The 27,850-nt window shown below is 45.4% G+C and overlaps 1 protein-coding gene across 1 annotated transcript in view; it reads left to right on the top strand.

The window, feature by feature from the left end:
- The first annotated feature begins 626 nt into the window (after positions 1 to 626).
- Tmem132c (transmembrane protein 132C) overlaps positions 627 to 27,850 on the top strand; it is a 293,754-nt gene continuing 266,530 nt past the window's right edge. Inside the window, exon 1 of the mRNA XM_074060522.1 lies at positions 627 to 751. Coding sequence (XP_073916623.1) covers positions 667 to 751 — 85 coding nt within the window. The 5' untranslated portion in view covers positions 627 to 666. The remainder of the gene's footprint in view (positions 752 to 27,850) is intronic.

The following is a 27,850-nucleotide window of genomic DNA, read 5'->3' on the forward strand; positions in this document are numbered from 1 at the left end:
TGACTTCATTCCAGATGTCCCCAGCCCTCAAAGCTAAAGAGGGGGAACGACTACTGAAGGCAGCAAGCTCCATCCTGCGGGTACCTGGGCAGAACTCTCCAGTACCTGAGTTGCACGAAGGCAGGGGGCTGCAAATAATTCCGCGGTTGGTGGAGCGGCCCCCCGAGGTGCTGTAGTCGCTCCCCGGCTCCGGGTCTTCTTTCCTGGGCGCCTCCTCCCCCTGCCCCTCCCCACCCCCTACCTTCTGGAGCAGCCCTTTTTCCTCCCGCTTCCTCCATTCATCTGCCGCGGGCGGGGCAGTGGGCGGGGCCGGAGGTGGGCGGGCCTTGGAGGCAAGGAGTGGGCGGGGGGCTGGGGTGGGCGTGGTCTGGAGGGGCGGGGCTGGAGGCGGGGTGGGCCCGGGCAGCGGCTGCGGCAGCAGCGGCTGCTGGAGAAAAGTTGTTCGGGCCGGAGCGCGAGCAGCGGCGGAACCCGAGCTGCAGCGGCGCGGACCCCGGCAGGGGCGGGGCGCGGACGCGGAGGCGCAGCGGGGCCCGGACGCGGAGGCGCAGCGGGGCCGGCGGACTGGGCTGCCGGGGTGGCCCCGGCATGGGGAAGCCGGCGGGGATCGCGGGCGGGCGCTGCGCCCTGGGCTGGCAGCGGGCTGCGTGAGCGGCCGGGAGCAGGATGCGCTCCGAGGGTGCGGCCCCCGGGCCGGCCGTGCCGCTGTGCGGGGCACTGAGCCTGGTGCTGGGCGCATTGCTGGGCAAAGGTAAGACTGAGCGGCGCTTGCGAAGTTCCCCGGAGCGCGTGAGTTCCGCGAGGCTGCCGTGGGGACCTTGGCGAGGGCGCCGATCCCACCGTGATCCCATCTGCGGGGCGCAGAGCGGTCTCTTCCCCAGAAACAAGACCCGCTTGGGTGACGAGGTTGGGACAGATGAGGCTGATCTGGGATCTCCAAATCCCCTACCCCCACACCTCCCAACCAACACCTGGTACTGCCAGGGGGGTGAGGAGGGGGCGTGGCTGAGGGGGGCTTGGTTTGTTCCCCACCCCAGAGTTCTATGGGGAGCTAGCCCTAGCGCCAGTACAGGCACACCATGGAGCTGGGGTGCAGGATAGGGGCTCTGGTTCTTTGCGCCCCTTATTTCTCAGCTATGCACTCCCCATCCCCAGCTGACTGTGAGGCTGGGGACCCAGGAGGGGAGACCTGGTCCTTTGAGTCCTCTTTTCTGCAATCTCCGGTCCCAAGAACCCACGTTGACCCACGGAGGTTCGCGCGTTCATCGCGCAGCTTCACGCGGACCCCAGCTTGGCAGAAACCCGGGACTCTCTCTCTCTCTCTCTCTCTCTCTCTCTCTCTCTCTGGGTACCCAAAATTAGGCCCTGCTGGTGTTTGGGAGCACACAAGGGCAGGCGAGTGCGCTTCTCGCCAATGAAGCTGGCTTCCCAGAAATTCTGCCCCAAAGGCTCCAAACTCAGTCATTTCACCTGGGCAATGGGAATGAAGACTTAATATTTGGTTTGCGAAATTTATGTAAATGAACTCACATAGGGCGTCCAAACAAAAGGTAGCTGCTCTTATTTTTGCAACACTTATTATATGTCTGTGGGGGCCGGGTGGCCTTGGAGAAACTGGCGGGGGCCAGGGCAGGTGGCCTTAGCTGCAGGAGTGGCTGGCCCCAGGCGCCCTTCCCCCCAGGGACAGCGGGTGCGCTTCAATTGCCGGGAGTCCCAGGGTGCGGCCAGGAAGCAGAAAGAAAAAGGAGTGTCGCCTGCCCGCCGCTTGTGCCCTAGCGAGGATCTCTGGCCTACCGGGTTAAACTGAGGTGTACACAAGTGTGACCTGAGCTCTCCGCTGAGAGGCAGTTTTGGCTTCAGCCTCTGGCGCTGACTGAGCAGAGAAACCTCAAATCCACCCCATGGAATCGAATCACGACCTCTCCTGCCTGGAGCTCCAGCGCTGAGCTAGAAATGCATTGGGAGAGATAAGTTGCCAGTTGATCTTAAAAAGTAGAGCTTGCTTTTCAAAAGGCATTTAGCATCACTGAAATTCAAGAGAACCCACTCTCCTTGAGGGGCAGGTTCCCAGAGGAGCCACTGAGCAGGTTTGTTTTATGTGGAATCTCTATCCTCCAAGAGTCCTAAGTAAACAGAAATGTGGCTGGGGCATGTGCGTGTGGTGGTGGGAGTTATTTATATCTATTTTATTTCAAAGTACAGTCATCTACAAGTGGTTGCCTGAATTCTGCTGTGAGCTCCAGATTCCAGCATTTCTAGGACTCGGTTTCCCTAAATGTGAAGTAGGCATTGGAAATACCCTTCTCAGACCTCACCGCAATTGTCTGATGGCAAAGTGACTTAGTAGATAGACAGCTACACTGAGTCAGGGGCCAGAACCCTCCATTGGGCTTTGTCCCAAGTTCTTGAGAGGGCATCATCAGGTGAGGTCTTCAAAGGTGCTTATAAAGCAAGTTATGGAGTTTTTGTTAAAGCTCACATTCTGCGTGTGTGTGTGTGTGTGTGTGTGAGAGAGAGAGAGAGAGAGACAGAGACAGAGACAGAGACAGAGACAGAGACAGAGAGAGGCTGTTGATTTAGAGACCTGGCTGGAGCAGATGTCCATGTGGAAGGGTGGAAGGGCTGGAGATTACAATCTAGTAGGAAGGTGAACCTGGGTCTAATTTTACAGCTGCTGTTTATAGGAGGTGGAAGGTGGGCGAGATGGAGACTGTGCCTGAAGAACCCCACCCCTACCCATAGCCACCCTGCCCAGGCTTAGTGCCACCTGGATTTGCTGGGCTTTTCTCTCTCTCCTTGCCATTGTGTCTCAGTGTTCACTACCACCTGACTTGGAGTGTGTAAGGCTCTGCAACTCATCGCCTGCAAAATGTATTTTCCGTGATTTGTCATGATCAAAAGCATCCATGCATTCCACTCTCTGATTCCTCCATAAATAAAATGTTTGCTTCTGATGATAGTTTACAGATGGGGACATTTTCTGGCCTTGTTTAAATTTGTACCATTTTTTAAACAATGTGAATATCCTCTCTGACTTGTCCAGCATGAAGACCTTCAAGCTGAGGTCTAAAATCCTGGAGACCACTGGCCGATTTTTAACACCAACTGTTTGTGGCTTTTTGACTGGATTTTCAAGCTTCATATTTGTCAGGGTTTGAAAAAGACATGATTATTGTTCTTGGAGCTTTCTATAAATACAACAGAACATTGAAAGAAGGGAATCTTTTCTTAAGATTTAGGATGGAGCTAGCAGAGGCAAAGAATCCTAGAGCTGGGGGTTGATTAATTGGCCCCATCTAAAACGGATGGAAGGTGGTGGTGAGTGAGACTGCACTCAGACGGTTAGTAATGGTTGTTAATCACACAGGGAGGTAACACTGGACTACATCTGTCTTCTGAAATCTGTGCAGCCAATGTGTTTCAGATCTGAAAGTATTAAGATGTTTGAGTGGCAAGATGGATAGATAAAGAAACAGGGTCGCATGCTTGTATTGTACAGCACCCTGGGCCTTGGTCTTCAGCGGTAAGGGACAATTGCATACATGGATGATTTTTCATGAGATGTACAAGCCTTCACATAGGAGGATAGTAAAGACACTTTAGACCGTTACTGGCCATCCAGTGAATCAAATACAAGTAAACTCTTGTCTGGTCAATCCTTTGGGGTTTCTGGATTTCTGATAAGCAATTTGGGGAGGCTGTTGGATAGGGTCATTCTTCTGGTTTTCCCACAATCCTGCTGACACCAGGGAACGAGGAGCTTGTGTGACCTGCACATTCCCCATACATATATATGTGGGACACTCAGCATGTATACGTGTGTGTTTACTCCCCACTGATCCTTTCCTTCCCTCAAGTTGAAACTCCCTGCTGTGCATCAACTTCTTATATATGATTTGAGCTCCTTGGAAACCATTCTGATAAACTATCACACTGGGGTGGCCTGTTTTGCCTTTAACCCCACTGTCTTCATTGATGCTTGCCGACCTCCTGACCTACAGGCAAGTACTGCTTTTGTCTGTGTGGTGTTTAAAAAAATTGGTAGCCAGATACCTGTGACTCACACCTGTAATTCTAGCTACCTGGAAGAGTGAGAACAAGAGAATGGAGGTTTCAGGGCAGCCTGGGCAAATCCTTTGTGAGACCCCCCCCATCTCAATCGATAGCTGGCTCAAGTGGTAGAGCACCTGCTTAGCAATTGTGAAGCCCTGAATTCAAGCCCCAGTACTGTCAAAAAAATTGAATAGACCCCCAACATTTTAAAATGGGAGAACTCACATATAAAAATCAGGATTTCCCCAGTGTGTGTGTGTGAATCAGAATATCATGCTCTATCCCATAACTACGAACAATTTTTATTGTCATTTAGAAAAGATTCTAGGAGTTGCTCATAGAAATTTTCTCGAATTCTCAAATTACATCTACTGAGATGGTCAAATAACCTTTATTCTGAAAAAATAATCAGGACTTCCAATTTCCCTTCAAAGTATCCTCTCTTGGCTAAACCTAGGTGTACCTTCCCTAACTTAGGCTGCCTTGTGCAGTGCAGCTCAGAGCAGTGACCCGCTTCCCTTCTGGAGTGTGTGTTTTCTGTAGTCTTCTCTTCCCCCACTTACCCACTTGGCCCTTTCTGCGAGTGTCCGAGTTTTCCCTCACCCTCTTCTTAGTTCATCTCAATACCTGGAAGGTTGGCTGGAGTCAGGCCAGGGAGAGCTCAGAACGCTCATTACTACTAGTTAGCACCTCCAAGCAGAGGTGGGATAAAAGTCTTTGGAAGCATTAAATGTGTGTCATACATCTGTGGTAATGAAAAGCAAGCCTCATAAAAATGAGTCTTTGATATGTTAATTGTGGGGAAGGGGGCATTAGTGAATTCATAACATAATGGGAATGTCTGATTGATAGAATTTTTTACAGTTGGCTATTTTGTTTAAAAGTCGGTCTTATTCAGGTATAATTGCATACAATAAAATTTGCCCCTCTAAAGTGAATAGCTCTACATTTTGAGCAAAGCTCACAGTTGTATGAACAGGGCACAATTAAGGGATAAAACATTTCCAGGACCTTCAAAAACTCCTCTGTGCCCCTTTGTAGCCACTTCCTTCCTCTACCCCAAACCCTAGCAACTATTGATTTGTTCTTGGCCCTGGACTCGAGCTTTTTCCGTAATGCTATAAAAATGGGATCATTCAGCTTCCAAAGTTGCTTTCAATCAGCGAAATGCATTTGACCAATTCACCTTTGCATCAGTGGCTTCTTCCCTTCAATGCTGAATAATATTCCATTGAATGGATGCACTCCAGTTTGTTCATCCCTTTCCCAGATGAAGGACATTTGGATTACTCCAGTTTGGGGTGATTACACGGAGGAAAAGGTGCTACAGATATTCACAAACAGGTTTGTGTGTGAAGATAGATTTCCTTTCCTCTAATACTCAGGACAGGGGCTGTTGCTTGGTGGCTGGAGAATTGCACCAGAACTTTTCTTAAAGATATTTTTAATATTTGACATTCCCATTGGTCACAGATAAACATTCCAGCCAGCCATCTTGTATCATCAGCACTTGATATTATCCATCTTGTTTGTTAGATTTTGCTTAACTATTCTGGTAACTGGTAGTAAATATTTCTATTTGATTTGAATTTTCACACTCTGAACAAATAATATTGAATTTATTCTTTTCTCTGATTAATCGTCATCCTTATATCATCTTTGGTGACATGTCTTTTTCAAATATTGTTATTGTGCCCATTTTTTATTGGTTGGTTGTTTTCTTATCATTGACTTTGAGGGTACTTTGTATATTCTAGATGCAAGTCCTTCATTTGGATAGCTTACAGATATTTCTTTCCAGGGTGTGTCTTTGGAAGAGCAGAGGTTTTAAATTTTAATGTATTTTACATTATTAATGTCTTCTTTTCTTAGTATCACATCTAAGAAATGTTTGCCTCACTCAGAGTCATAAGCATTTCCTAAACATCTGTGGTGTTGGTCAGGCCTTCCATTTCGTATTGATCTGTGTTTTTCTTAGTTATTGAGAAAGAAATGTTGAAATATCCAAGTAAGTCATGGCTTTGTCTGTTTTGCATTTCAATTCTGTTGACTTTTGCTTCCTTCATGTGTTTTGAAGCTCTGTTCAAGCTGCATGCATATTTAGGACTATTAGGTCCTTTTGGTGAATCATCTGTTTATCATGATGTAACATCTCTTTATTAGTGGAAATATGCTTGCTCTGAAGTCTGTTTCATATGACATTATTGTAGCCACCTTAGCTTTCTTTTGATTAGTATTTGCCTAACAGTTTCTTTTCCATCTTTTTACTTTTCAATCAGTGTCTTTATATATAATGTTGAATGTTTATAGATACGATATAGCTACTTATCCACTCTTAAAGTCTCTGACTTTTAATCTTCAGTTTAAACCATTTATATGTAATGTAACTATTCATGCATTTAGGTTAAGAACTAACATTTTGCTTATTTTTTCCCATAACGTGCCATCTGCTTTTTATTCTTTGCCCCCTGTTTCTGCCTGCTTTTAAATTAAACATTTTCAGATTACTCCATTTTATCTTCACTAGTAACTTATTATTTATACTTCCTTTTAAATTTTAGTCATTGCCCTGAGGTTTACAAAATGCATCTTTAATTGATCAAAGCTTAAATTCAAGTTATATTATGCTACTTCATAAGCTGTGTAAGAATGTGAAAAATGGCATGTTCCCAGTACTTTTTCCTCTAAAATTCTTTTGAAGAGAATTTGCTCTCACACCATAAGTGTGCCTAAGAGAATTATCAGTTAGAGATTGTTTGTAAGTAGTTTTTAGAAAGAGTGGAAATCCTGCTTAATTGGCTTGTGCTTATTTCTGAGTGTGCACTTCTGGTTTCCTTGAAATGGTTTTTTCTGCAGGACTCCCCTCTGTCTCTACCTAGCGCTCAGATCTGCAGTTCATGCACTCTGGAGATTTAGAAGTTGATGCCTTCCAGGGGAGAATGAAGGTGAACACAACCCAGCCAGAGTCTGACTTAGCAAGATTTCCAAGACAATGAGTTTAAGCTACACTCCCAGCAAGATGGATTTCCTGTCTTCTCTGCAACGTGCACAAGTTCTTTTTCTCGAGGAAGGGTGTTCATAGTGGTGTGTTAGGACCCTCGAGTTCATACATACAGATGGCCAGTGCTCTAAAGGCACCCAAGAAGACCATGTTTTCTCTACAGGAAACATTGTTCAACACCCCTCATCCTGTCAACAACCTGTGTTGTGAATTAGGGACCATATCATAGCTGTCATAGAAACAGAAGCTTCATTTTGAGCCTCTGCTCTGGCAGTTCCTGGATGAACTGGTCAGAAATCCTTGGTTGTTGGCAGCAGAAGCATGTTAGGACCAATTAAGAATTAAGTAACAGGGGACTGGAACCTCGTGTCTCCACCAAGGCTGGGGAAACCAGCTTTTCTAGAGTGGGAAAGGCCTGGTGGAGGGTCACAGTAGCTGCAACTGATGTCTACCTTCTTTAGGGTCCCAGAGTTTGGATGCAGGAGCTCCAGTCTTTTTTTTTTTTTTTTTAACCTTCTTGCTCAGGTTGTAGATTCCAGGAAGGATGAAGCCTACAACATTGGCTGAACTTTAGAATCACTTGGGCAACTTAAAAAAAAAAAAAAGACAATCCTCAGTGTTGGCATGGTGGCCAACACCTGTAATCCCAGCTACTCAGGAGGCAGAGATGGGGAGGATCACAGTTTGAGGCCAACCTGGACAACAAAGTTAGCAAAACCCAGTTTCAACCAACAAGGAGGATGTAGTAGTGCATGCCTGAGATCCCAGCTAAATGGGAACCATAGGTAAGAGAATCATAGCCCGGCTCTGGGAAAAAATGCAAGAGAGATAGTAACCAAAAAATAAAGCAGAAAAGGGCCAGAGGTGCAGCTCAAGTGATAGAGCACCTGCCTAGCAAGTGTGAGGCCCTGAGTTCAAACGCCAGTACCACCAAAAGAAATGCGCATTTGTAGGTCTTGAGAACAGCGGTCCATCAGGTTGAGCCTTTTAGCCCAGTGTGTTCATCTTCCAGGCCTGTTGCAAACAGCTACCTACACAGACTGGCAGCTTCAGATGCTACTGAATACACACCCTAACGGAGCAAATCAGTTCCCATTCAGTTCTGGAGCTGCAAGTCCAAAATCAAGGTGCCAGAAGGGCCATGCCCCAACTAAGGATCCAGGGAGAACATTCTTGCCTCTTCAGCTCTGGTGGCCCCGGTGTTCCTTGCCTGTGACTACATGACTACACAACTGTCTTCTCTGTGTCCCTTCCCCTTCTGTCTTACAAGGTCCACTGTAATCTAGGCAACCTTCATTTTTGATTCTCACCATAATGATCTCTGCTGGGTAAGGATGCATTCTAAGGGCAGATCCTTTGGAATCATCAAAGCATGACACACAGTAAGACTTAGCAAACAGTGTAGTTCAGAAACTCATGGCTGTTTTAATTCTGCAAGTATTATAGACATGAAAAAGAATCCCACCACGTATGCAATGGAAACCACACATAGATATATTAAAAATATCCGTGAGTAATGTCAAAACAAACAAGCAAGCGCAAACAGTGCACTGGGCCTTGTGAGGGAGGAGGAAAGGCTGCTTAGCAAAAGGTAGTCATTTGTGATGGACAACAGAGCAAAACAGGGTTTGTACACTGCTTTAATTCATTGGCTGCTATCCCTCTGGCTTCCTGGTGCAATGTTCTTCACGCTGTCATAGACACTGCTCTCCCTTTTGGTTTCCAGAATCATCAAAACTGTCCAGAGTGGTTCCCATGTTTCTTCTGGGTTAATTTTTTTTTCACCTGGTTCTGCAATTGACTCTTTCCATCTTTCTTGCTCGACTTATCCCTCTGACCCTTCATTACAGCATTTGCTGTCTGCAGCATTTCCTCACTGTCTCTGAGGACCGAGACCTTGTGGAAACGTGGAGGGAACACTGCCCACTGTGACACGTGGTGGCCGGTTGGCAGCTCTTTGGGGCAAGAAGGAATTCTTGTATTTTCAACATAAAGGAACTTCAAGACTGCCTCCTTCCCCAGCACACACACCCCCCTCAAAGTCTGGATTCGGGTCTTATCTTTGAGTTATGGCATAGTGATGAAGACAAGCAAAACCAACACAAAACTAAAAAACTGACGCCACACATTAAAACGGCAAGAAATCTCTCACCTCATAAATGGGCCACACTAGAAAGGCAGTGTTCTTTCTGTTGGAAACAATGTGGTTGTGTTTGGGGTACTAACACACTTTTTCCTGTACCTGTTTTTGAATGTTTGCTGGGTTAGTCAGATTTAATCATGACACCTTTAGTTGAAAATTCCAAAACAAAAACCAACAACAAAAAAACAAAAAACTCAGCTTAAGGAAACATGCTGAAGCCAAAAGAAAAACAAGTGTCAGTGCTGGTGCCTGAGAAATCCTTGTGGGCTTCAGGCACAGCTGGTTCAGGACTCCAGCAGTGTCACTGGGACACCGTTTTTCTCCTCCCTTGGTTCCTCTGTCCTCTGTGCTGGCTTCATTTGGGGGTGAGTGTTATTATCAACATTCTTTCCACAGAGCACACCCAACCCAAAGAAGTGACTTCCTGAGTGACTGTTGAAAAAGTTGCAGGAGTAGATGTCATGACACTCAGTAGTGACCCAGCCCTGATCCAGGATCTAGGACGCAAGGGAATGGGATTTTCTGATTGATCAGGTCTGTGACACATTGATTCTGAGAGCCTGGGGTGAGGTCACCTCTGCCTGAACACTAGAAGAGAGAGTGTAAAAGGAGTACTGCTGCTACCCAACGACAAATGGGGTTTTCTCTAAAGAAAGGGACAGATATGGGGCAGGCAGAATGCTGTGGCACCCAGCGAAAGAAGAAAAGGAAGCAAAAGGAGTAGACAGCCATAGGAACGTCCCACCTAGGTGCAAGATCTCTGCTTCCCAGTGGGTCTCCCACTCGGTGTGACCTCCCTGGCCTGTGTAGGCTTTGACATCCATGCTTTTGCTCCTCCTCCAGCAGTGACTCCTGCAGCGGTGGCCTTCTCTCTTGCTGACACTCCATGCAATCTCAGAGAGCCTTCTCTCCCCCACACCCCACCCCTGCCAAGCCTGTGATGGGCTCTGGGTTGGGCCCCTAAATCCTGGCCCTGCTGGTGTTCCATGGTATTCCATGACGAGGAAGAACATCCCCTGTGGTGGAGACTCCAACTGGGGCGGTTTGTTCTGCTCCACCTTCATTTCATCTTCCCTTCTTTCGGAGTGGCCATGTGCTCGCTTTTCAACTTATGTTTTGGGTCAGTACACAGCCCCGGGTTACCATTTCACTAAGGAATTGACTCAGAGAGCAGACTTTTTGCATTTGCCTTCATTTTCAAACACTTCCATCTCCTGTGCCCTCATCCTGTTAACCAATTGTTGCGTTCCAGCTGGAATCTGCCCCATCCTTCTCTGGTCCATTGTCTCCCCTGGCTGCGACCTGGCCCTTGGCTCCAACCTCTCCTAGGAGCAATGTTGCTTGCAGGTGTCTGCTGGCCGTGGCTCTGCCCGGGAAGTTGCCCGCTCACTCTGGGCATCCTCTTTTCATTCACAGAAGAAACAGGTCTGCAAACATTGGCTTTGTTCGGATTCCGGTGTCCATGATGGCTAATTTCATGTGTCGACGTGGCTAGACCATGGTGCCCAGATATTTGGTTAGTGATTATCCTGGGTGCTTCTGTGGGAGAGTTTTGGATGAGACGAGCATTTAAACTTGGTGGATTTTGAGTACAATGGATTCATTGCCCCAGGAGGCAGCAGGAATTCTGTAGCATCTGACCTTCTCTGGGACTCTAACTTACTGGTTTCTGCAGGTTTGGACCTGCCAACCTCTGTGATCACAAGAGTCAGGACCTCAAAATCACTCTCGAGTATAAATGTTCCAATCCCGTTTCTCAGGAGAACCACTTAACAGAAGGCCCTTGAGGAATCAGTCCTAGGCAAGGAGGATTTCATTTTCCCTTGCAGTGGACTGACCCCCTCTCCTCTGAGCACACCCACCCGTCGTGTGGGGCCATCACTTTCTTACTAACTCACTGCTAACTGCAGACAGTCCTTCATTTTAAAAGCCCCAAATTCCTACCACCCTCAGCACACTTGAGCTGCAACTTCCTTGGGAAGCACCAGCATCCCCCCGACTCAGATGGTCCCATTGCAGTGATGTTTGTCATCTGTCCCCACCCACCAGAAGTTCCCATCAAATTCAAAGCCAACAAAATGATGTCCAAGGTGCTGCATGGTCCCTGACCACCCATTGCGCTTTGGACCACCTTTCCACTGCATGCTTTGCTCTAATCCTATTGTCCTGCTTGGGGTGGTGTGGACTCCCACCTCAGGGCCTTTGCACATGCCTGCTGTGGGGCAGCCTTCATAGGGCACCATAGTATTTCCTCAGCTTCTGCAGGTCTCTGTTCCAAAGGTGTCTTCTTGTGAAGTTCTCCTTCATCTACACACCTGTTCTCCATTTCTCCATTTTCTGGGCCCTGTCCCTAGGTTTTTGTCCTTTTCACTCTCAAATGTGATGGCATGGATTTGACTGATTTGTTGTTTATTCCCAGCCCTAGAAGCAGAAGTCTTTGTTCATCATGTTCAGATATACCTAGCTGTTTTGCTTGTCAGCCATAGTACTTGGCACATGTGAAGCCCTTAGTAGTTGATAAAGGAGAAGGAATGAATCAAAGGCTTCCTTCCTGTGTTCACCATGAGCTAATCTCTTTAATCTTGATAGCTCAAGACAATGGAAGGGAAGTCTCTTGTGCTGCAAATCTCCAGGTAGCAACCATTCAGGGGAAGTTCTCTGAGAACAGAACCTGCCTCCATCCCCTGCTCTCCACAGCTCACTCCAGGAAAGTCCCTGTTGGAATCTGAAGTGTGAATGCTCATAGCAGGACCACGGTGCTTAAATCCAGCAGCTTTGCAGAATGGACTGGCCAGAGGTGGTTTCTTCACATCACTGACTATTTCTGTGTGGCTCCACTCTCCTCTGTCCCCACTGTGATGCAGAAAGCCATCTTTCTTGAGGACCTTGGCTTCCCCTTGCCAGCCACATTCAAGGAGTCAATTCAGAACAAAGACAGAACTCCATGGTGAACACTGGAAAACATTCTTCATTAGGCCTTTCTGTTAACAACCAAACATAAGAGTTTACAGCCTTGTGGGATCAAATACCCACTCCTGGTCATCCCAGGAAGGGTCAGGTGGTATTTCATTGCCTCTGTTTGGTACATGTGCCCATCTCTGAGCCATTCAATCTGATCAGTAGAAGACAATGTGCTTTAATGACCCAGACTAAGAGCTGTGGAAAGAGTTCAGATGGGTGAATATGGGGTGCAGAAGAAAATTGAGGTGCTGTTTCCAGAAAGAGGGCTACAAGTTTGTTTCACTGGCTCAGGATCCCGGCTTCTCCTCAGAGATCCGCAACAGTCAGGCTTGGTGGTTGCACTGGCCTGGGTCAAACACATCCTCTCTGCTGTGCAGACATGGGCAAATGGATCCATTCCACTGAGCCTCAGCTTCCGGATGTGTACCTCCATGTCACAGAGTTGTGGGAAAGAGTCACAGGACCAATGCCTACTTAGTTTTTCCCTTACCCCTCATTTCTATATTCATTATACAATCACCATGCTCTGTCTAGTCAATCTATTTGCCCACTTATTAATTGGATTATTTGTTCTCCTGCTGTTTAATCTTTTGAGCTCTTTGAATATTCTGGATATTAATCCCTTGTCTGTTGAATAGCTGGTGAAGATTTTGTCTACTCTGTGAGTTGTTTCTTGGTTCTGGTAACTTTCTTTTGATGTGCAGAAGCTTTATAATTTAATAAGGTCCCATTTGTCAATTCTCGTACAAAGATACAACAGAAAGTGGAATTCAGGGAATGACTTTCCCTGCATCCAGTCCTCAGACCCAGCTCTGTATTTCCAACCCTTTTATTGATAGCATAAGGAGCTGGTCTGAAATCCCATGTGGTATTTAGTTGTCAGGGCTCTTTGTTTTCCTTAAATTTCATGACGTTGACACTGTTGAAGACACAGGCTGGTTAATTCATGACCTTGGCACTTTTGAAGACACAGACTAGTTATTTCATGACCTTGGCACTTTTGAAGACACAGACTGGTTATTTTACGGACTTGACACTGTTGATGTCACAGGCTGGTTTCTTCATGGACTTGACACTGTTGAAGTACGGGCTGGTTATCTTTGCTCATCTCTCCATTTGGGTGTATCTGACGTTGCCTCAGGATTAGACTCAGACTCTGAATCTGAGCAGGAGAGCCCCAGACACAATGCTCTGTTCTCATCCCTGCCATTTACCAGAGTGCACACACTTCAACTTGTCACCATCTTAGCAATGTCCACTTTGGTTACTTGATTATGGTGACTTGGCCAGGCCTCTCCCACTGTGAGGTACTCTTATTCCCTTTGGAATTTATTCACATATTTTATGAAAAGGGTGTTTAGAGCCCTTATGAATATTCTGCTCATTAGAGTTTCAGTATTCACTGTGAAATACATACTCCTCGGCTTATAGCTCATTACCATTCCTTTTTATCTTGATGCTGGAAATATCCTAAATTGGCCAATGGGAGCCATTTTAATTATGACTTGTATGTTGTTTTGATATGTCTTCCTTATTCTTTAAGCCCTGCCCTACTTTCTGGACACAAGATCTTCCAGGCTCATCTGGACCTTTCCTGCCCCAGCCAGGGGAATGGTCTTTAGAAACCAAGATCTTGAATCTATGTGTGCTCATCACTGTTGGGTGCCCAAGGCTCACTCACTCTTTGTACAGAGCCAGGAAGGAGTCGAACCTTATGGCCTTGGAACAGCCAATTCCTACCTCCACCACTGACCACTCAACTCTGGTGGAAAAGGTGAGACTTTAGACATGAACTAAGGTAGGCACTCACATGGGTCACAGCAGCAAGATCCACACAAACATCACAGTTCCCGCCCTAGCCATGTGTCTGTCAGGAGAAGAACCCTCCCAGAAGAAGGTATGTGTTGGTATCAAAACAAAGGAGAGAAGGAATGCTAGGCCCAGGAAATTAAGTCCACTGAACAGGATCCAGTGTGCCTGGTAGAGTAGGGTAGAGAGAGTGAGGAGGCTGGATAAGAGTCAGAGGGACAGAGGGCTAAGAAGGAAAATACTCTATCTACCAATTGATACTGCTGTTGGAAGTAGCTCGGCAGTTTCCCCAACACTACCCATGCTGATAAGCTGTGAGGAATCTTGGCCCTTCTTCTTTAAAATTTTAAATCTCAATTTCTCAACCTCAACACCACTCATTAGTTGGACATGGGGGATGGAGCTTCTTGAACAGAGGTAGCTGCCTGTAGCACGCACCAAGTCCCTCCCGACTATGACAACAAGAATGCCTCCAGAGATTGCCAAATGTCCCTCGGGCATTTGGAAAACCATGGGTCTAAATACTGCCTTCTGTGTATAAAAAACTTTCTGTATCATGATATCTTTGTAAACATTTTCCTTGGAAACAACTGTAGGCTTTCAGAAATGTTACAAAAACAACACAAAGAATCTTGTGTACTCTTCACCTCAATTCTCCCAAATTAGCGTGTTAAAATAAATCATGTTTGCTTTATCATTTTCTCATTATCTCTGTCTATCTGTCTCTCTTTCTAACTCTGCTTGTGTGTGTGTAATTTTTCTGAACTATTTATGGATATGATGTACATGTTATAACTTAGTATATATTCCCTAAAACAAAAGCATTCTTTCCTAATTTATCGCAATGGTCAAAATCAAGAAAATCACATTGTGTATTTATTACTTATGTACCTACTTTTTTCAAACATATTCTTTTTTTTTTTGCTAATGTCAGTTATAGCAAAAGTAAACAAAGTTTTTCTTGGTCAAGGGTCCAATCCAGGTTGGACACTGCATTTTGTTGTCATGGCTTTTTTGTGTCTTTTAATCAATCAGAAATAATTCCTTAGCTTTTTAATTTCAGTTTTGTCTTCCATAGCCCTGATGTGTCTCAAGAGCACAGGCAGATTTTTTGGGAGCGGGCCATCAGTTTGACTCATACTCCTTTGGAATTGGCAGTACTATTCAGTTCAAAGTCCTGGCCCCTGCAAACACTAAGCTCTGAACTTGGATCACTGTGGGTCCAGTGCTACCTTGGTAACACTGATGTCTCCAGCAATTCCTGCAGGATCCTCTCTCACCTGGAATGTCCCAATTGTAGTAAAAGATCCCACAGACTTAATTGTAGGAAGCTGGTTTTCCCTCCTCCCCTCTCCCAACTCTTCCTGGGGATGTCCTGACCCCAAGTGTGCCTGGCTTCCCCTGCTCTTGCCTCTTTCTCTTGGTACTCCTGCTGCTGAGGGTCTCCCTGAGATGGACATTTGGGCACAGCTGTCCCAAATGTGTGGGCTGGGGTAGGAGATCCTGCTCCCCATTCCTCCAGCACCACACAGACCTGGCAAGAATTTTAACAGGACCTTCTGAAAGGCAAGGAGTAACAGGGGCCTCCAGATTGCTGTGGAGGGGTCATTTTTACACACCAGTGGTCAGTCAGTCCCAACGCTAGTCTCTGAGGTCTAGAGTGCTCAGGTTAAGAAAGTGCCTTTCACAAGATTTGGGAGGACATCATGTCTTCTTGTTACCCCTCAAATAACCAAATCTTCCTGCCTTTCCCTCTTCTCAGGAAAATGTTTAGCCACACGCACATATTCACACACTTGCACACTCACACCTTTGCACACGTGCACACAGTTGCACAACCATAACACTTACACACACACACACACAAGCACAGGGAGACACACCCCCAGGACTTGCCAGGACACAGGGAATTGAAATGCAGATTTAGGAATTTCCAAAAATCCCAAACTCTTTGGTGTACAATCTTAATAGTACATCTATTTGCAGGACTAAATAAAGCATGTAATATCTTCATTTGGGTTAATAAACGTGATTTGTTCATTGGACATGGTTTGAGTTAATGTTGATGGTTCACCGTGTTCTCTAGAAACATACAGTATGTAGTTTGCAGGGATCCAACTGAAAATTCACACATGCCTCATTTTGGAGGCTGATTCTGAATGACAGGATGTATGCCAACTTCCCTTCTTCAAAGACAGACAATTACTAGTAATTTTCAAATCAGCATTTTCTAATTTCAGTCTATCCTACATAATTCTCAGTGATTTCTGCAATATATTAGTGCCCCCTGCTCTTCCATTGTCTTCATAACAGCCTTTCCCTTTTGTAAATCTTTTCTTTTAATGTGAGCCTTGCCTTAAGCAATCATTTTCATGAAAGTCACTGTTTTACATACTAATTGCCTTTCCCCCAAAACATCAAGATAAATACATAACGGATAACATAGTTAAAGGTCCTTCTGTCTTCTACCCCAAATTATCTCCTCTTGTGCACTTGGGTAAAACCCTGGCCCCAGGCCCAGGTACAGATGGGACTGGCAGATCTGATATGAACTGCTTTTTCCCCATGATTTAATCTCCTGGATGCATCCTGGGCTCTAACTTTGAAGGAGGTGTCTAGGAAAGATGGAAAAATGGTTTCCTGGAATTTTGAATGGGTAGGACTGGGGTTGTAGCTTATTGGTAGAACACTTGAATAGCAAGGTCCTGGGTTTAGTTCACACCAGTGCACATGCAAGAATACACACACAAACCACACACACATATGTATATATATAAAAAAAAAAAACTAATGATGAGTTGTCTGTCCAAGGATTCACTGTCAAGGTAACTTCTTCATTATTCAGACATGGAATTATTTCAGACCACTACATTGGGTTGCAGTCAACCAGTCAATATGGAAGTTGGCATTTCCCCCTTTAAGCCCATTCCAAATATGTATAAAACAGCAGAGATTTCTCTCCACTCCTTATCCCAGAGGGGGCCATACAGTTCCTCAACGATGGTGCAGTGCCTTCTATAAGCCAAAAGAACCACAAATACGAACTCTGGGTTCTGTGCCTCAGAAAAATAAGTCATCTGCACCCCCATTTGATAGCAGAAAATATTGATTATGCATCTTAATGCTGAACACATGTGAGGAGTCTCTTCTTCCAGTTGAGAATTGATAAGGGAAGTTTGCAAAATTTCAAAACTAAATCTGTAAGTGGGGAGGGCTGTCAATGAAAGCACCGCCCTCCTGGTCAAGTAAGGTAGCTTGCAGCTTTTAGACTACAGAGAGCCAGGATACCTGAGCACCAATGGGAGCCAAGAGGGAATTGGAAAGAAGGATTCTTGAGTTGCATTCCTATGACCTGAGTCTGCTGCAAGGCATCCTCAGAGTTCTGGGACTGCATCCAAGGAGAAGCAAGAACCCAGCGATGGGAGCAGTCTCCCAGCCATCAAGCCTCTGATGAAGTGTTTTGAAGACCACTCTCCCCTGGTGTAGGCACATTTTAACCCTGGGGTTCAGGGTTGCTCCCCATCCAATAGATGCTCCAGCACCCAACCAACCTAAAACCAGAATCATGTCCATTTCCTCACTGAGTAGTGACTGGAGATGAGGCTGTCCACTACTCACACACAGGTGGCACCTGTGTGAAGGCAGCCAGTGAGCTGTAGGAGAAATGCCAAAGTGCTGAGGAAAGAAGACACCAATGAAGGAGAAAGGAGGGTCAGGTGGGAGTGACAGCCTGGCTTAACTTCCTGTTTTCCCCAGGCTCCAGGGTCCTGTGGTCCTGCAGCTGAGCCTGTGCTGGAATTTTCCCTGCAGTAGACACTGTGTGGACCACTGGCTGTGGCCTCAGACCCTCTCTGCTTTCCCTTTGCACTGCTGCTGGCTCAGGGAAACTGCACCTCCCCAGTTCTGATTGTCCTTGCCTCCTTGCCTTCTGGCTTTCAGATCCCCGAGTTCATTGGAGCCAATGGAAAAAGGCCAGGGAGACTGAAAGGAAGAGGCCAGTGTGTTTATTCAAGCCTTGTAGCTGAGGTGGGGTGTTATCAGTAGCTCTGGCTGCCTAAACAGCCCTCCCTGCCTCATCACCTCCTATTTTGCCCTCAGTGGTTGGCCCTGGTCCCTGGAAGCCCCCAACCTGCATTGTCCCTCCTCCCCTGGAGCTGGCAATGGCTCCCCAAGGTAGCTAGTGTCTGCCACCCAAATGTGTGTCTGCTGTCTTAACTTTCGTCACAAGGTAGGCTGTGTTCCACTCCTCTGTTGACATCACTGAGTGTTTCTGTTTTCTCTGGCCGGATTCAGACAGAATACCTTTTCTCTCCCTTTATGCCTTCTGTTTATCATATCAAAAGATTCCAGACCATAAAGGGTGCCCTTGGGCGCAAGACCCTTGTATACAAAGCCTGTCTCCATTAGCTTCTTGCTGTGCATGGTAGGGTGGACACTCAGAACCTATTTAGTCTCAACAGAAAAGAGGTTGATTGCTGCTTCCTGCCTCATGGTGCAGCTGAGTATAGTGGAGTTGCCAGTGGTTTGTTTGTTTTGACTTGGCTTTTTTTTGAGACAGGATCAGGCTGGCCTCAAACCTACAGTCATCCTGCTTCGGCCTCCTGAGTGCTGGGATTACAGGCAGACCCTACCATACCTGACGCCAGTGTTTTTATAACTCACTCCACCAGGATGCAAATTTCTCTTTGGCATGGATTTTGTCTCCATTGCAGTATCTAAACCCTAGTTAGTACCGAGGGCAATGCTAGCTAGGTACACAGTAGGTGCTTCAAATGACAAGAACTGCATATCATGACAGAGTGAAACCAACTCAGTGAACAGCTGACAGCCTTTCTCTTAAAAAAATAGATGAAACAGAAACTGTTCTACACACGTTTCACACAGCAGGTCTATGTGTGTGTGAGTTTGTACGTCAGCTCTGAAGTGCAAAGGCGTTTTTGAAAATAGGCCTTGAGTTTTAAAAGTGTGCAAGACTGTGGTTTGGCTTTTTGTAAGCAATAAAGACTTGCGTAAATTTGACTCCTGGATTGTTCTCTGTGAGCACCAAGGATCACTTTTGGGGGGAGGGGAAGTACTAAGGTTTGAACTCAGGACTTCACTCTTGCTATGCAGGAGCCCTACCACTTGAGCTACTCCGTTAGCCCATTTTTGTGTTGGGCATTTTTGAGATAGGATCTCATTTTTGTTGCTGAGGCTGGCCTTGGATGGCGATCTTCCTGATTGATACCTCAGGAATAGCTAGGATTTCAGGTGCAAGCCCCCATCAAACGATCATTTTAAAAATCCAGTTCCAAACCATATCTCTGGTCTCACATCCTTGGTCTCCATGCAAACCCTACTTTATAGCCACTGCAGATAACTTCATCCCCAAATCTGAGAAGGCTGTTTCATATGGAGATCGTTGCTTGTTCACAAATTTAGTGAGCTATGAAATAAAATTTGGGGATGATTAATAAAAGTCATGGGGTAAATAGCTTTTATGTCTTGTCTTGCAAAATGTAATTCCCTCCACCCTGACTTTTTTAAAATTAATTTCATACCCTCCGTCAGCAGACCAGAAAATGTGTACTTATTTCTAGAGCTGGTACCATACAGAATTTAAAAGAATAGGGAGTACCTGAGTGTCACCATCTATTTGTGTTATAAAATGGGACTCATCATTTCTTCTTCAATAAGGATTTTTTTTTTTTGGCTGGGGGTGAACTTATTTTATTTAGGGGAAAAACATCATTTTTGAGCTCTTTCTCTCCATTTTCAGAAGTGGGGGACCATTTATAAATTCTCAAGTTGCTCATGGTTTCCTTTGTCTCTCAGCCTCTGAAGGCCAGCATTCATTCTTTGGGACAAGGGACAAATATTCTAGTGACAATACAGCCTCCCTCACAACTAACCTGACTGTACATCTCGTGCATCTTCCCTGTCACCTCCCTGGGTTTTATTTTAATTGCCATTCTCTCTGAAGCACGATTCCTATTAAATTATTCATGGTGGTGTAATGTTTATGTGATCAGAGTAATTATTATAATTATGCACTGTGAATTTTCATAATTAATGACCTCACTCAGATTTCGTCTGGCACAGAGTATTTCCCTGGTTGGAGTCAGATGATCGAGTCTCCTGGGGAATCAGAATGAAAGGAAATATTAGTGGTCTACCTTGGCTTTTGCAAAGCAGTGGACACATTAGCTGTTTCTCTCAAGGAATGGGGATGGGAGGTGTCTTGGGGAGAAATGGAGAAATGAGACCCATCTCTGGGGTGCATTAAGGGCCCCTGACACTCCAGCTCACTAAACCACCCACAGGAAACCACCCATACATGTGCAGGTAGAATTGCCTGGTGGACCAGTCAGCCCACACATACATCTCTTTTCATACTTTTGACTGAGACTGAGGTATGTGAATCTGCTGAAACCAACCAACAGCACTCAATGTCAGCAAAGTAAGTCCCTTCTGAGGACTCAGGCTATCTCTCCCTGCCCCATTCTTGGAAGTGTCAAATGCAGTTAATTTGGGAAAGGGTAAGTGTTCCTCTCAGCATGGGAGGAAATCTGTTTAATGATGTATACTTGTCATAGCTGATTTGTTCTTTTGGGCTGATACAGAAAATTCCAGGAACCGGTTGGCATCTGAAGAGTGGTGAAATGTTTCTTATAGGGTTGGAGGTCAGAGATCAGGCTGGGTGCATGGATCAAGCAGTAGAGCATCTGCTTAGCAAAGGCAGGGCCCTGAGTTCAAACCCCATTACAGCCAAAAAAGAAAAAGTCAGAGATCATGTGCCAGAGGATTTGATGATTGGTTAATACAGACTTCCTGGTTCAAAGATGGCATCCTGTGTTGTGTCCTCCATGGTAGGAGGCACAGATGAGCTTCTTGGGGCCCCTTTATAATTACACTAATCCCATACCTAAGGACCTCACCCCAGGACATAACTACTTACCAGAGACCCTGCTTCCTGACACCACCACCTCGCAAACCAAGATTTCAACACACAAATTTTCAAAGGTTACAGTTAGACTGTAGCAATAGTGCCATCAGATAGCAACTATTTGGGGCAGGGGGGGACAGTACTGGGGTTTGAACTCAGTAGCTCACACTTGCCAAGCATGTGCGCTATCACTTAGCTACAAGTGTTTTATTTTAGCACCTCTATTTCATACTTTTCATCTTGCATCTGTAGTACCAAGGCTTGCTGTGATCAGAATAAATACTTCATACAACTCACCAAGAACTTCGTTCCTTCCCTCACAGACAACTTGGGAGTAAGACAGCTCCTGCTCCCATGTTACAGGTGAGGAAATTGAGCTGATGAACTGGGCATAAAGACTCATGCCTGTTATCCCAGCACTCAGAGACTGAGGCAGGGGGATTGTAAATTAGAGGCCAGCCTGGGCTAGGTGGACCCTGTCTCTAAATAAATAGCCATGTGGAACTTCTGATGTTCAAGACTCCTCTCTCTGCTGAGTATAATCTAACCCTTTACCTGACGTCTTTGGCTTTTCCCAAAGTACTAGCCAATAAAAGGAGAAGGAGGAGGAAGGAGATGAAGAAAAAGGAATGAAAGGGGAGGGAGGAGGCAAGGGAGGAGGAGGAGGAGAAGGAGGAGAAGAAGGAGGAGGAGGAGGAAGAAGAGAAAAGGAAAAGCCCTACCTAAATCCTGCTTGATCTTCAGAGATGGGTCCAGCCTCATGTTTCAGTTTTAAGCAACCAGGTAAATATCAGACTGAAGTTCACCTGTACTTCTTGGTTTGTTTTGTCTGTGTCCACTGCCGCACTTTGAAATCCTGTTTAGCTGGGCTTTCCTCTGCTCTCCCTCTGCTCTGTGGCATCTTAAAGATGGCCTTAACTTGGTGTCCACATCTCACCTTCAGGATGTCACAGTATATCTGAACTATAAGGAATGAAACAGGTCTTGAAAGGTTAGATACGTGTGGTTTTCGTCTGTCTTTCTCTTTGCTTCCCATTCTCCTTTAGATCCAATCCCCTTGGTTCTCTTTTCTCCTACATTTACTATCTTAGAAGATTTGATGTACAAAGCATATTACTCGAAGCCCAAACCTAGGAGGTAGTAAGTACTCAGGGTGGAGCCAATATTTAGAAGGGCTTCCAGCATTGACCAATCTCAGGTATTAAAATTAGGATGCATTTGGTCATACATAATAACAACTTATTGCAATCTGGTTAAATGGTAAGGAGATGTATTATCTTAAAAATACCCCATCCAGCAGTAGTGCGGGGGGGTGGTTGTCTGGCTAATTGATGTGGCTGGTTATTTGCCTTAATGACATGTCTTTCTGTCTGTCCACAACACCCTAGGGCTGGCTTCATCCTGGACTATTATTCTCATGGTGACAGGATAGATATCTGTGGTATTTAGGGTACATGCTTTTTTTCTTTTTTTTATGTCTGGAGAGGGAGTGAGACTTCCTTTTCAGGGCTTTCTCTCAGGCATGAGGGAGGATTTGAGGAGCTCCCCACCTTCCTGCCTCAATGGACTGCAGCACACACAAAGCTGTTCTTGCTCATCATTAGGGAGCATGCTGGATTGCTTTAAAAGGATTAGAACAACCTCCTGGAACTGAGAGTGGAGTCTGTGAGGGGCTGGGAAGATGATGGGTGAATAAAGTCAGGAGTACGTACAAAATTAGTGCTTTTTTATTTAAATGACTCATTAATTTAGCAAAATTATTTTCAATCTGTCTGTTTTTGATATATTTGTGTTGTCTTCTAGTTGGTACTAAAATACATACAGATGAGTACAAAGTAAAGATCTGTAAAGGTTTAAGCCAGACTTTGCACACTGCCTGTTCCTGTGATCTTTGCAAGGGATTAATCCCATGTTTTTATGGAGGGAGGAGATGAAGTTACCATTCTGCCAAATCATTTCTGTTTTTCTCATTGCCATACCTCTATATTAGCTTTTGCCTTTTGAACTTTCAGGATTCACTACAATCAAGGGCCTATTTTTAGGAGTTGGACTGCCAACATTTCACTTGGTGCTGGCTTGAAATGAGTAGAAGTAGATAGAATATAGCACTGCAGTGAAGGAGATAATATGTTATTGACTGTTTGATTCTGCTTAATTTTCTGTGATATGAACACAGAGCAGACGTTGGGCTGGATGTGATGGACCCCCGTGGATGTGGGACCAGCGGCTGTGAATATTGTAGGTTTGTAAACTCACAGGGGCTTTGGTGTGCAGCCAGATTTATTTAAAGTCATAAATGGATTATTGGATAACCCCTTGGTCATGCCTGTAAGTAATTTATGGTTGCTAGCTTGGCTTCGGCTCTCTTATAAGCTTCGGCCTCCTTGGGATAGTGACTGTCTTGCCTTAATTAATGTTGAATCTCCCCCATTTTATTCCTCTTGCTGTAGGATACACTGAGCTGGGCCTGCAAATGCCAGTTTAGGGCTTAAAATGTACTGAGAAGGTCTGCCTTTCATTCTCAGTGTTTCCCCCGTCCCACCCTGCCCCCCCCCCCCCCCCGGCTTTGGACACCAATGAAAACAGCTCTGGTGGGTAGGATTTTGGTTTTTTCCCTTAGGATTCTGAATCTCATCTGAATATTTTCCTTCTGACACCCACATGATTATAAGGGAAAACTCTCTGAGTATCATGATTTGTTTCGATATTAAAGCATAATCCTTTACCCTAGACCTGAACAAATCCCTTACACACCCTCAAGCCTTGAAAACAAATGATGACCCTGCTTAACCTGCTTGAAATTCAAAATTAAAACAGTGGTTAGAGCAAATGGAAGAAAAGTCCAGCAAAACACTTTACTTCTCATTATGACTTCAGTATCAGGTACTTGGAAAAATAATGCCCCTCATTGTAGGCTGTGTTCTTTTCTGAGCTCCATGTGACCACCAATGGGACACATGGTGACTCTATATTTCCCTAAGAATGTAGCATTTACATTTATGGTTACAAAGCATTTTATATTTCCAGCCCATTTTATCTGCTGTCCATCTGCCCTAAGTGGGGTTAGGTTGTTTCCAGAGAGCACATTTAAGAATGCAAATCTAATCATGTCACCCCCCCCCCATCCACCCTGCTGTGTTTCCTTTGTTCTTAGTGTCAATTCCTGACCTTCCCCCATCTAGCTCCTGCTGACCCCCTCACCCTCCTCCTCCTCCTCCTTTCCCTTTCTAGTTTGTTTAATTCACCAAATGTTCTTACTTCAGGGCAAGTTGTTATTTGGTTTAGCTTTTCCAGTCTGTTTTAATTTTTATTTGGAGATAGAGATTCATAGGAAATTGCACGAGAATAGCACGGGGGTCCATGTACCCTTCCCTCAGCTTTCCTCTGCTTGCTCTGTGTGTAGATGACTTTGATGTCAACACCAAGAAACAAGCATTGGTTAAGCGAATGTGGATAGGATGGATATCCATGGGTGGATAGGATGATATCAACAGGCCCCACTGTGTCAAAGGGACTGAACTGTGCTGTCTTCATAAGGCGGGTCCTCCTGCTCCCTCTCCTCACCTGGACACCACCACTCTGTTCCTCCTCTAGAAGTCTGCTACTTCTAGACTGTTCTATACATGGATTCTGACAATAGTGACCATTTAAGAAGGGTTTCTTCACTTATCATGCTTTCTCATTTGTGCTTAAATCAATTTTAAATTATGTAAATAATAAATGAATGCATTCCCTTGGGGAAAAATTAAACATGGCAGAGAAGGCTTTTGTCCTCTGACACGCCTACTTATGCATAGGACTCACCTCTTAGGGGACATTTTGTCTTTCATTTGGGAATAGACCTGGGTTTCTATGCCAGCTTAGGGCTTAAAACGTACTGGATTTATTGTACAATACGGTATTCAGTGCTTAGAGCATCGAATGAACATTTGTGGGCTGAATGAGATCACTTCCTTGTGGTGGCTCAGCCTTGGGCTTCTTGTTCACCTTTTACCCATCACTCTGGGTCTTTAGGGGTGTTTGATTTGTGTTCTGAAAACTGAGAACTGTACTGGAGATATTGGTCATGAGACTCGCTGTCCCAGGGGCTCTCTGCTGGCTTGGAGCCTTGAGTTTTAGGCAGCTATGTGTCAAACCATGTGACTTCCATCTTCCACACCCTAGATCTACTGTTGAGTTGATCCCAAGAAACACTGGTCTCTTCCCAGGATGCACAAAGCGTACCTGGGTACCTGGTGTGGGAAGATGAGCTGGTCCAAATTCTCAGTTTGAGTTAAACTACACGGGAATTCTCTGGTCAGCAGTGGAGAGCCAGCTGAGATGCCAGTAGAGTAGGCCTGATGATGTCAGAGATGATGACAGTGACACAGACATATGTCAGATGACACGAGGTCACCTTCCTCCCAGACATCAGATGGGGAGGAAAGATGACATTTCTTAAAGAGGAGACATTTGGCAGAAATTGGGGAAATCAGAGAAGCCCTTGTAGTTAGTGCTGACAATAAAGGGAAGGCCCTGGAGACCCCAGAGGGCACCCAGAGTCTAGAGCCCTCCAGGACTCAGTTCTTCAAGGCATTGACCAGCCAACAGGAATCAGGGATCTCTGCTATGTCTCAAATTTGCTAAGTTTTACTTTTGGGAGGGAATGAGCAATACTGGGGATTGAAACCAGGGCCTCAGGCTTGCTAGGCAAACTCTCAACCCCTTGACTCACACTCCAGCCCTTTTGCTTTTATTTTATCTTTGAGATAGGGTTCTGCTAACTTTGCGTAGCCTGGCCTGGAACCACAATCCTCCTACCTCCATCTCCCGAGCAGCTGGGATTACAGCTGTGACCAACCATGCCCAACCTCCCAAGTGTTGGTTGATACCTACTATGTACAGATTGTTGAGATGCTAAGCAGAACAGGGTATTAGGGAGTGTAGACTGTCTAAAGAGTCATGGGTGCTACCTTGGAGCAGTTTATAGATGAGGGTTAATGAGTCGATCACTCACATGACTCCCAGCCTTAATCTTCATAAATATGGAATGAGTTTTAGGAACCGAAGACCCTGGGCTGAGTGACAGTTCAGAGATGTGCTGGGTTCACCCAGATGAAGTACCCCAAGAGGGTTTCCTTCCTGTATTTCAGATATCCCAAAGGAAGTGCCTTCACCCAGAGTTTTGAGAGCACTTTTGGACCCCAGGACAACTTGGTGTCCTTTATCATCAGCCAGAGTCAGTGCATCAGTGATGGGAAAAACAAAGAAAGGGGAAAGCTTTGTACCCAGGATTTTGGGATATATATATTCCTTCATTACTAGTTGCCAGGGCATTGGTGGGTTCAGATTTCTTCCTACAGGTATCAAAGTAAAAGCAATCATTCTAACTCTCTATTGTTTAACAGAAGGAAATGCATTACTGTTAAACAAAAAGGACACCATGACAGTTGCAAGACAACATGTATCCGTAGAAGCCAGTCCCAACTTCTGGTGGCTTCAGCACAGTGAAAGGCTGCCTCTCATTTCCCTGAGAGAAGCATCCATAGAGGACTAGGTTCACGGCTGGGGATCAGGTGGGGCTACTCCAACCACAGTCTCCTAGCAGCCTTTCCTGAAGCATCAGCTAGAGGAATAAGGAGAAGGTGACCTAACCTTTCAATTATTTTGATACCATTCCTATCTGGGCAGTTACTCTCTTTCCCCTTAATTGTCAAGCCCCTGGAGTTACACCCGCACTTACACCAAGCCTGGAGTGCAAACCATCCTCTAAACATTAAACTTCCACTGAACTCCAGAAGACTATCGCTTCTTCTTGTGGTTCTGTGGCTTTTTTTTCCCCATTGGAAATTAAATTATCTGGAATGACGAAACCACAGCTGTTAAACAGTGGGCATTAGATGAAATTTAAACATCATTATCTTGTGCTCTAATGGAGGAATTGGCTGGTGATTAAAAAGAAGACCTCCCAGGAGGAGTAATCAGAAGAGCTGCCATTTGCAAATCCCCTGTTTTAAGAAGCCCCCTGAATCCATCATTGGTGTTTGCAGAGGAAATATAGCACCAGCTTCATCTGTGCTGGATTCTTGAAGACTGTGCTGGCAGAAGTCCCCAGTGGGTGGTGCTGGTTTGGTCCCTGTTCCAATACAGGGCTTTGGATTGGTAGTAACCTGGTGATGTTTCTGCTTATGCTGTCATACTTAGTCTAGAGATTATCTCGAAGAGGCAGGAATAGATCAGGGCAGGGAGGGGGTTTACTGGAGATCTAATTCAGGCATTCAGAACCTGTTCTCACGTGCAAGTCTCAAAGTCTGTCTGTCCCCACAGTGCTGTGTTGGATGCCCTTGACAGATGGCTTCATTTTCCTGCCATTGTGCAGACTTTTCTGCCCAAGGAACACTTGCCTCCTGTTGACTTGACTTTACAATGCTTAGAAGTAAAAAAAAAAAATTATCTTAGAACACACATTTTTGCCCCCATGAAGAATTCTAATTTGCCCTTAAGGCTTTGTGTTTTTCTCTCTTGTAATGTTGGTTTTACAAAGGCTGAGGGGAGATGTTCAGATTTGTTTGCAGTGTAATATTTATGTCACAGCAGTTCTGTGGCAGGTATCTATGTGGTTGTTTTGGTGTTCTGGTTTTTGAAGCTTTCAAGAAGAGCATATAAAAAAGAGAAAATTTTGTCAACTTCTGCTGTAGCTCAGTGTCCCAACTGTCAATTGAATTACTGTTCAGGTTTGGGAGAAAAAGAAAAATGAAAGAATCAATGGTGGGTCTCCAAAAATTATATTACTGCAGAGATATGAGCTAGGGTTTTGTAATTTAGGTGGTAAGTTGGGAAAGGCCTGGCATAGTCCTGTGTGGTTAACCACTGGGTGAGCTGGGTTATTTGTAGGCAGAGATAGAGTGAAGGAAGTCATGGCTGACCCCTGGGATGGAGAAGGTAGCTAAAAACCATCCATCACTGTTAAAGGGATCAG

Source organism: Castor canadensis, chromosome 18 (assembly GCF_047511655.1).
Source record: "Castor canadensis chromosome 18, mCasCan1.hap1v2, whole genome shotgun sequence".
NCBI classification, from domain to species: Eukaryota; Metazoa; Chordata; class Mammalia; order Rodentia; family Castoridae; genus Castor; species Castor canadensis.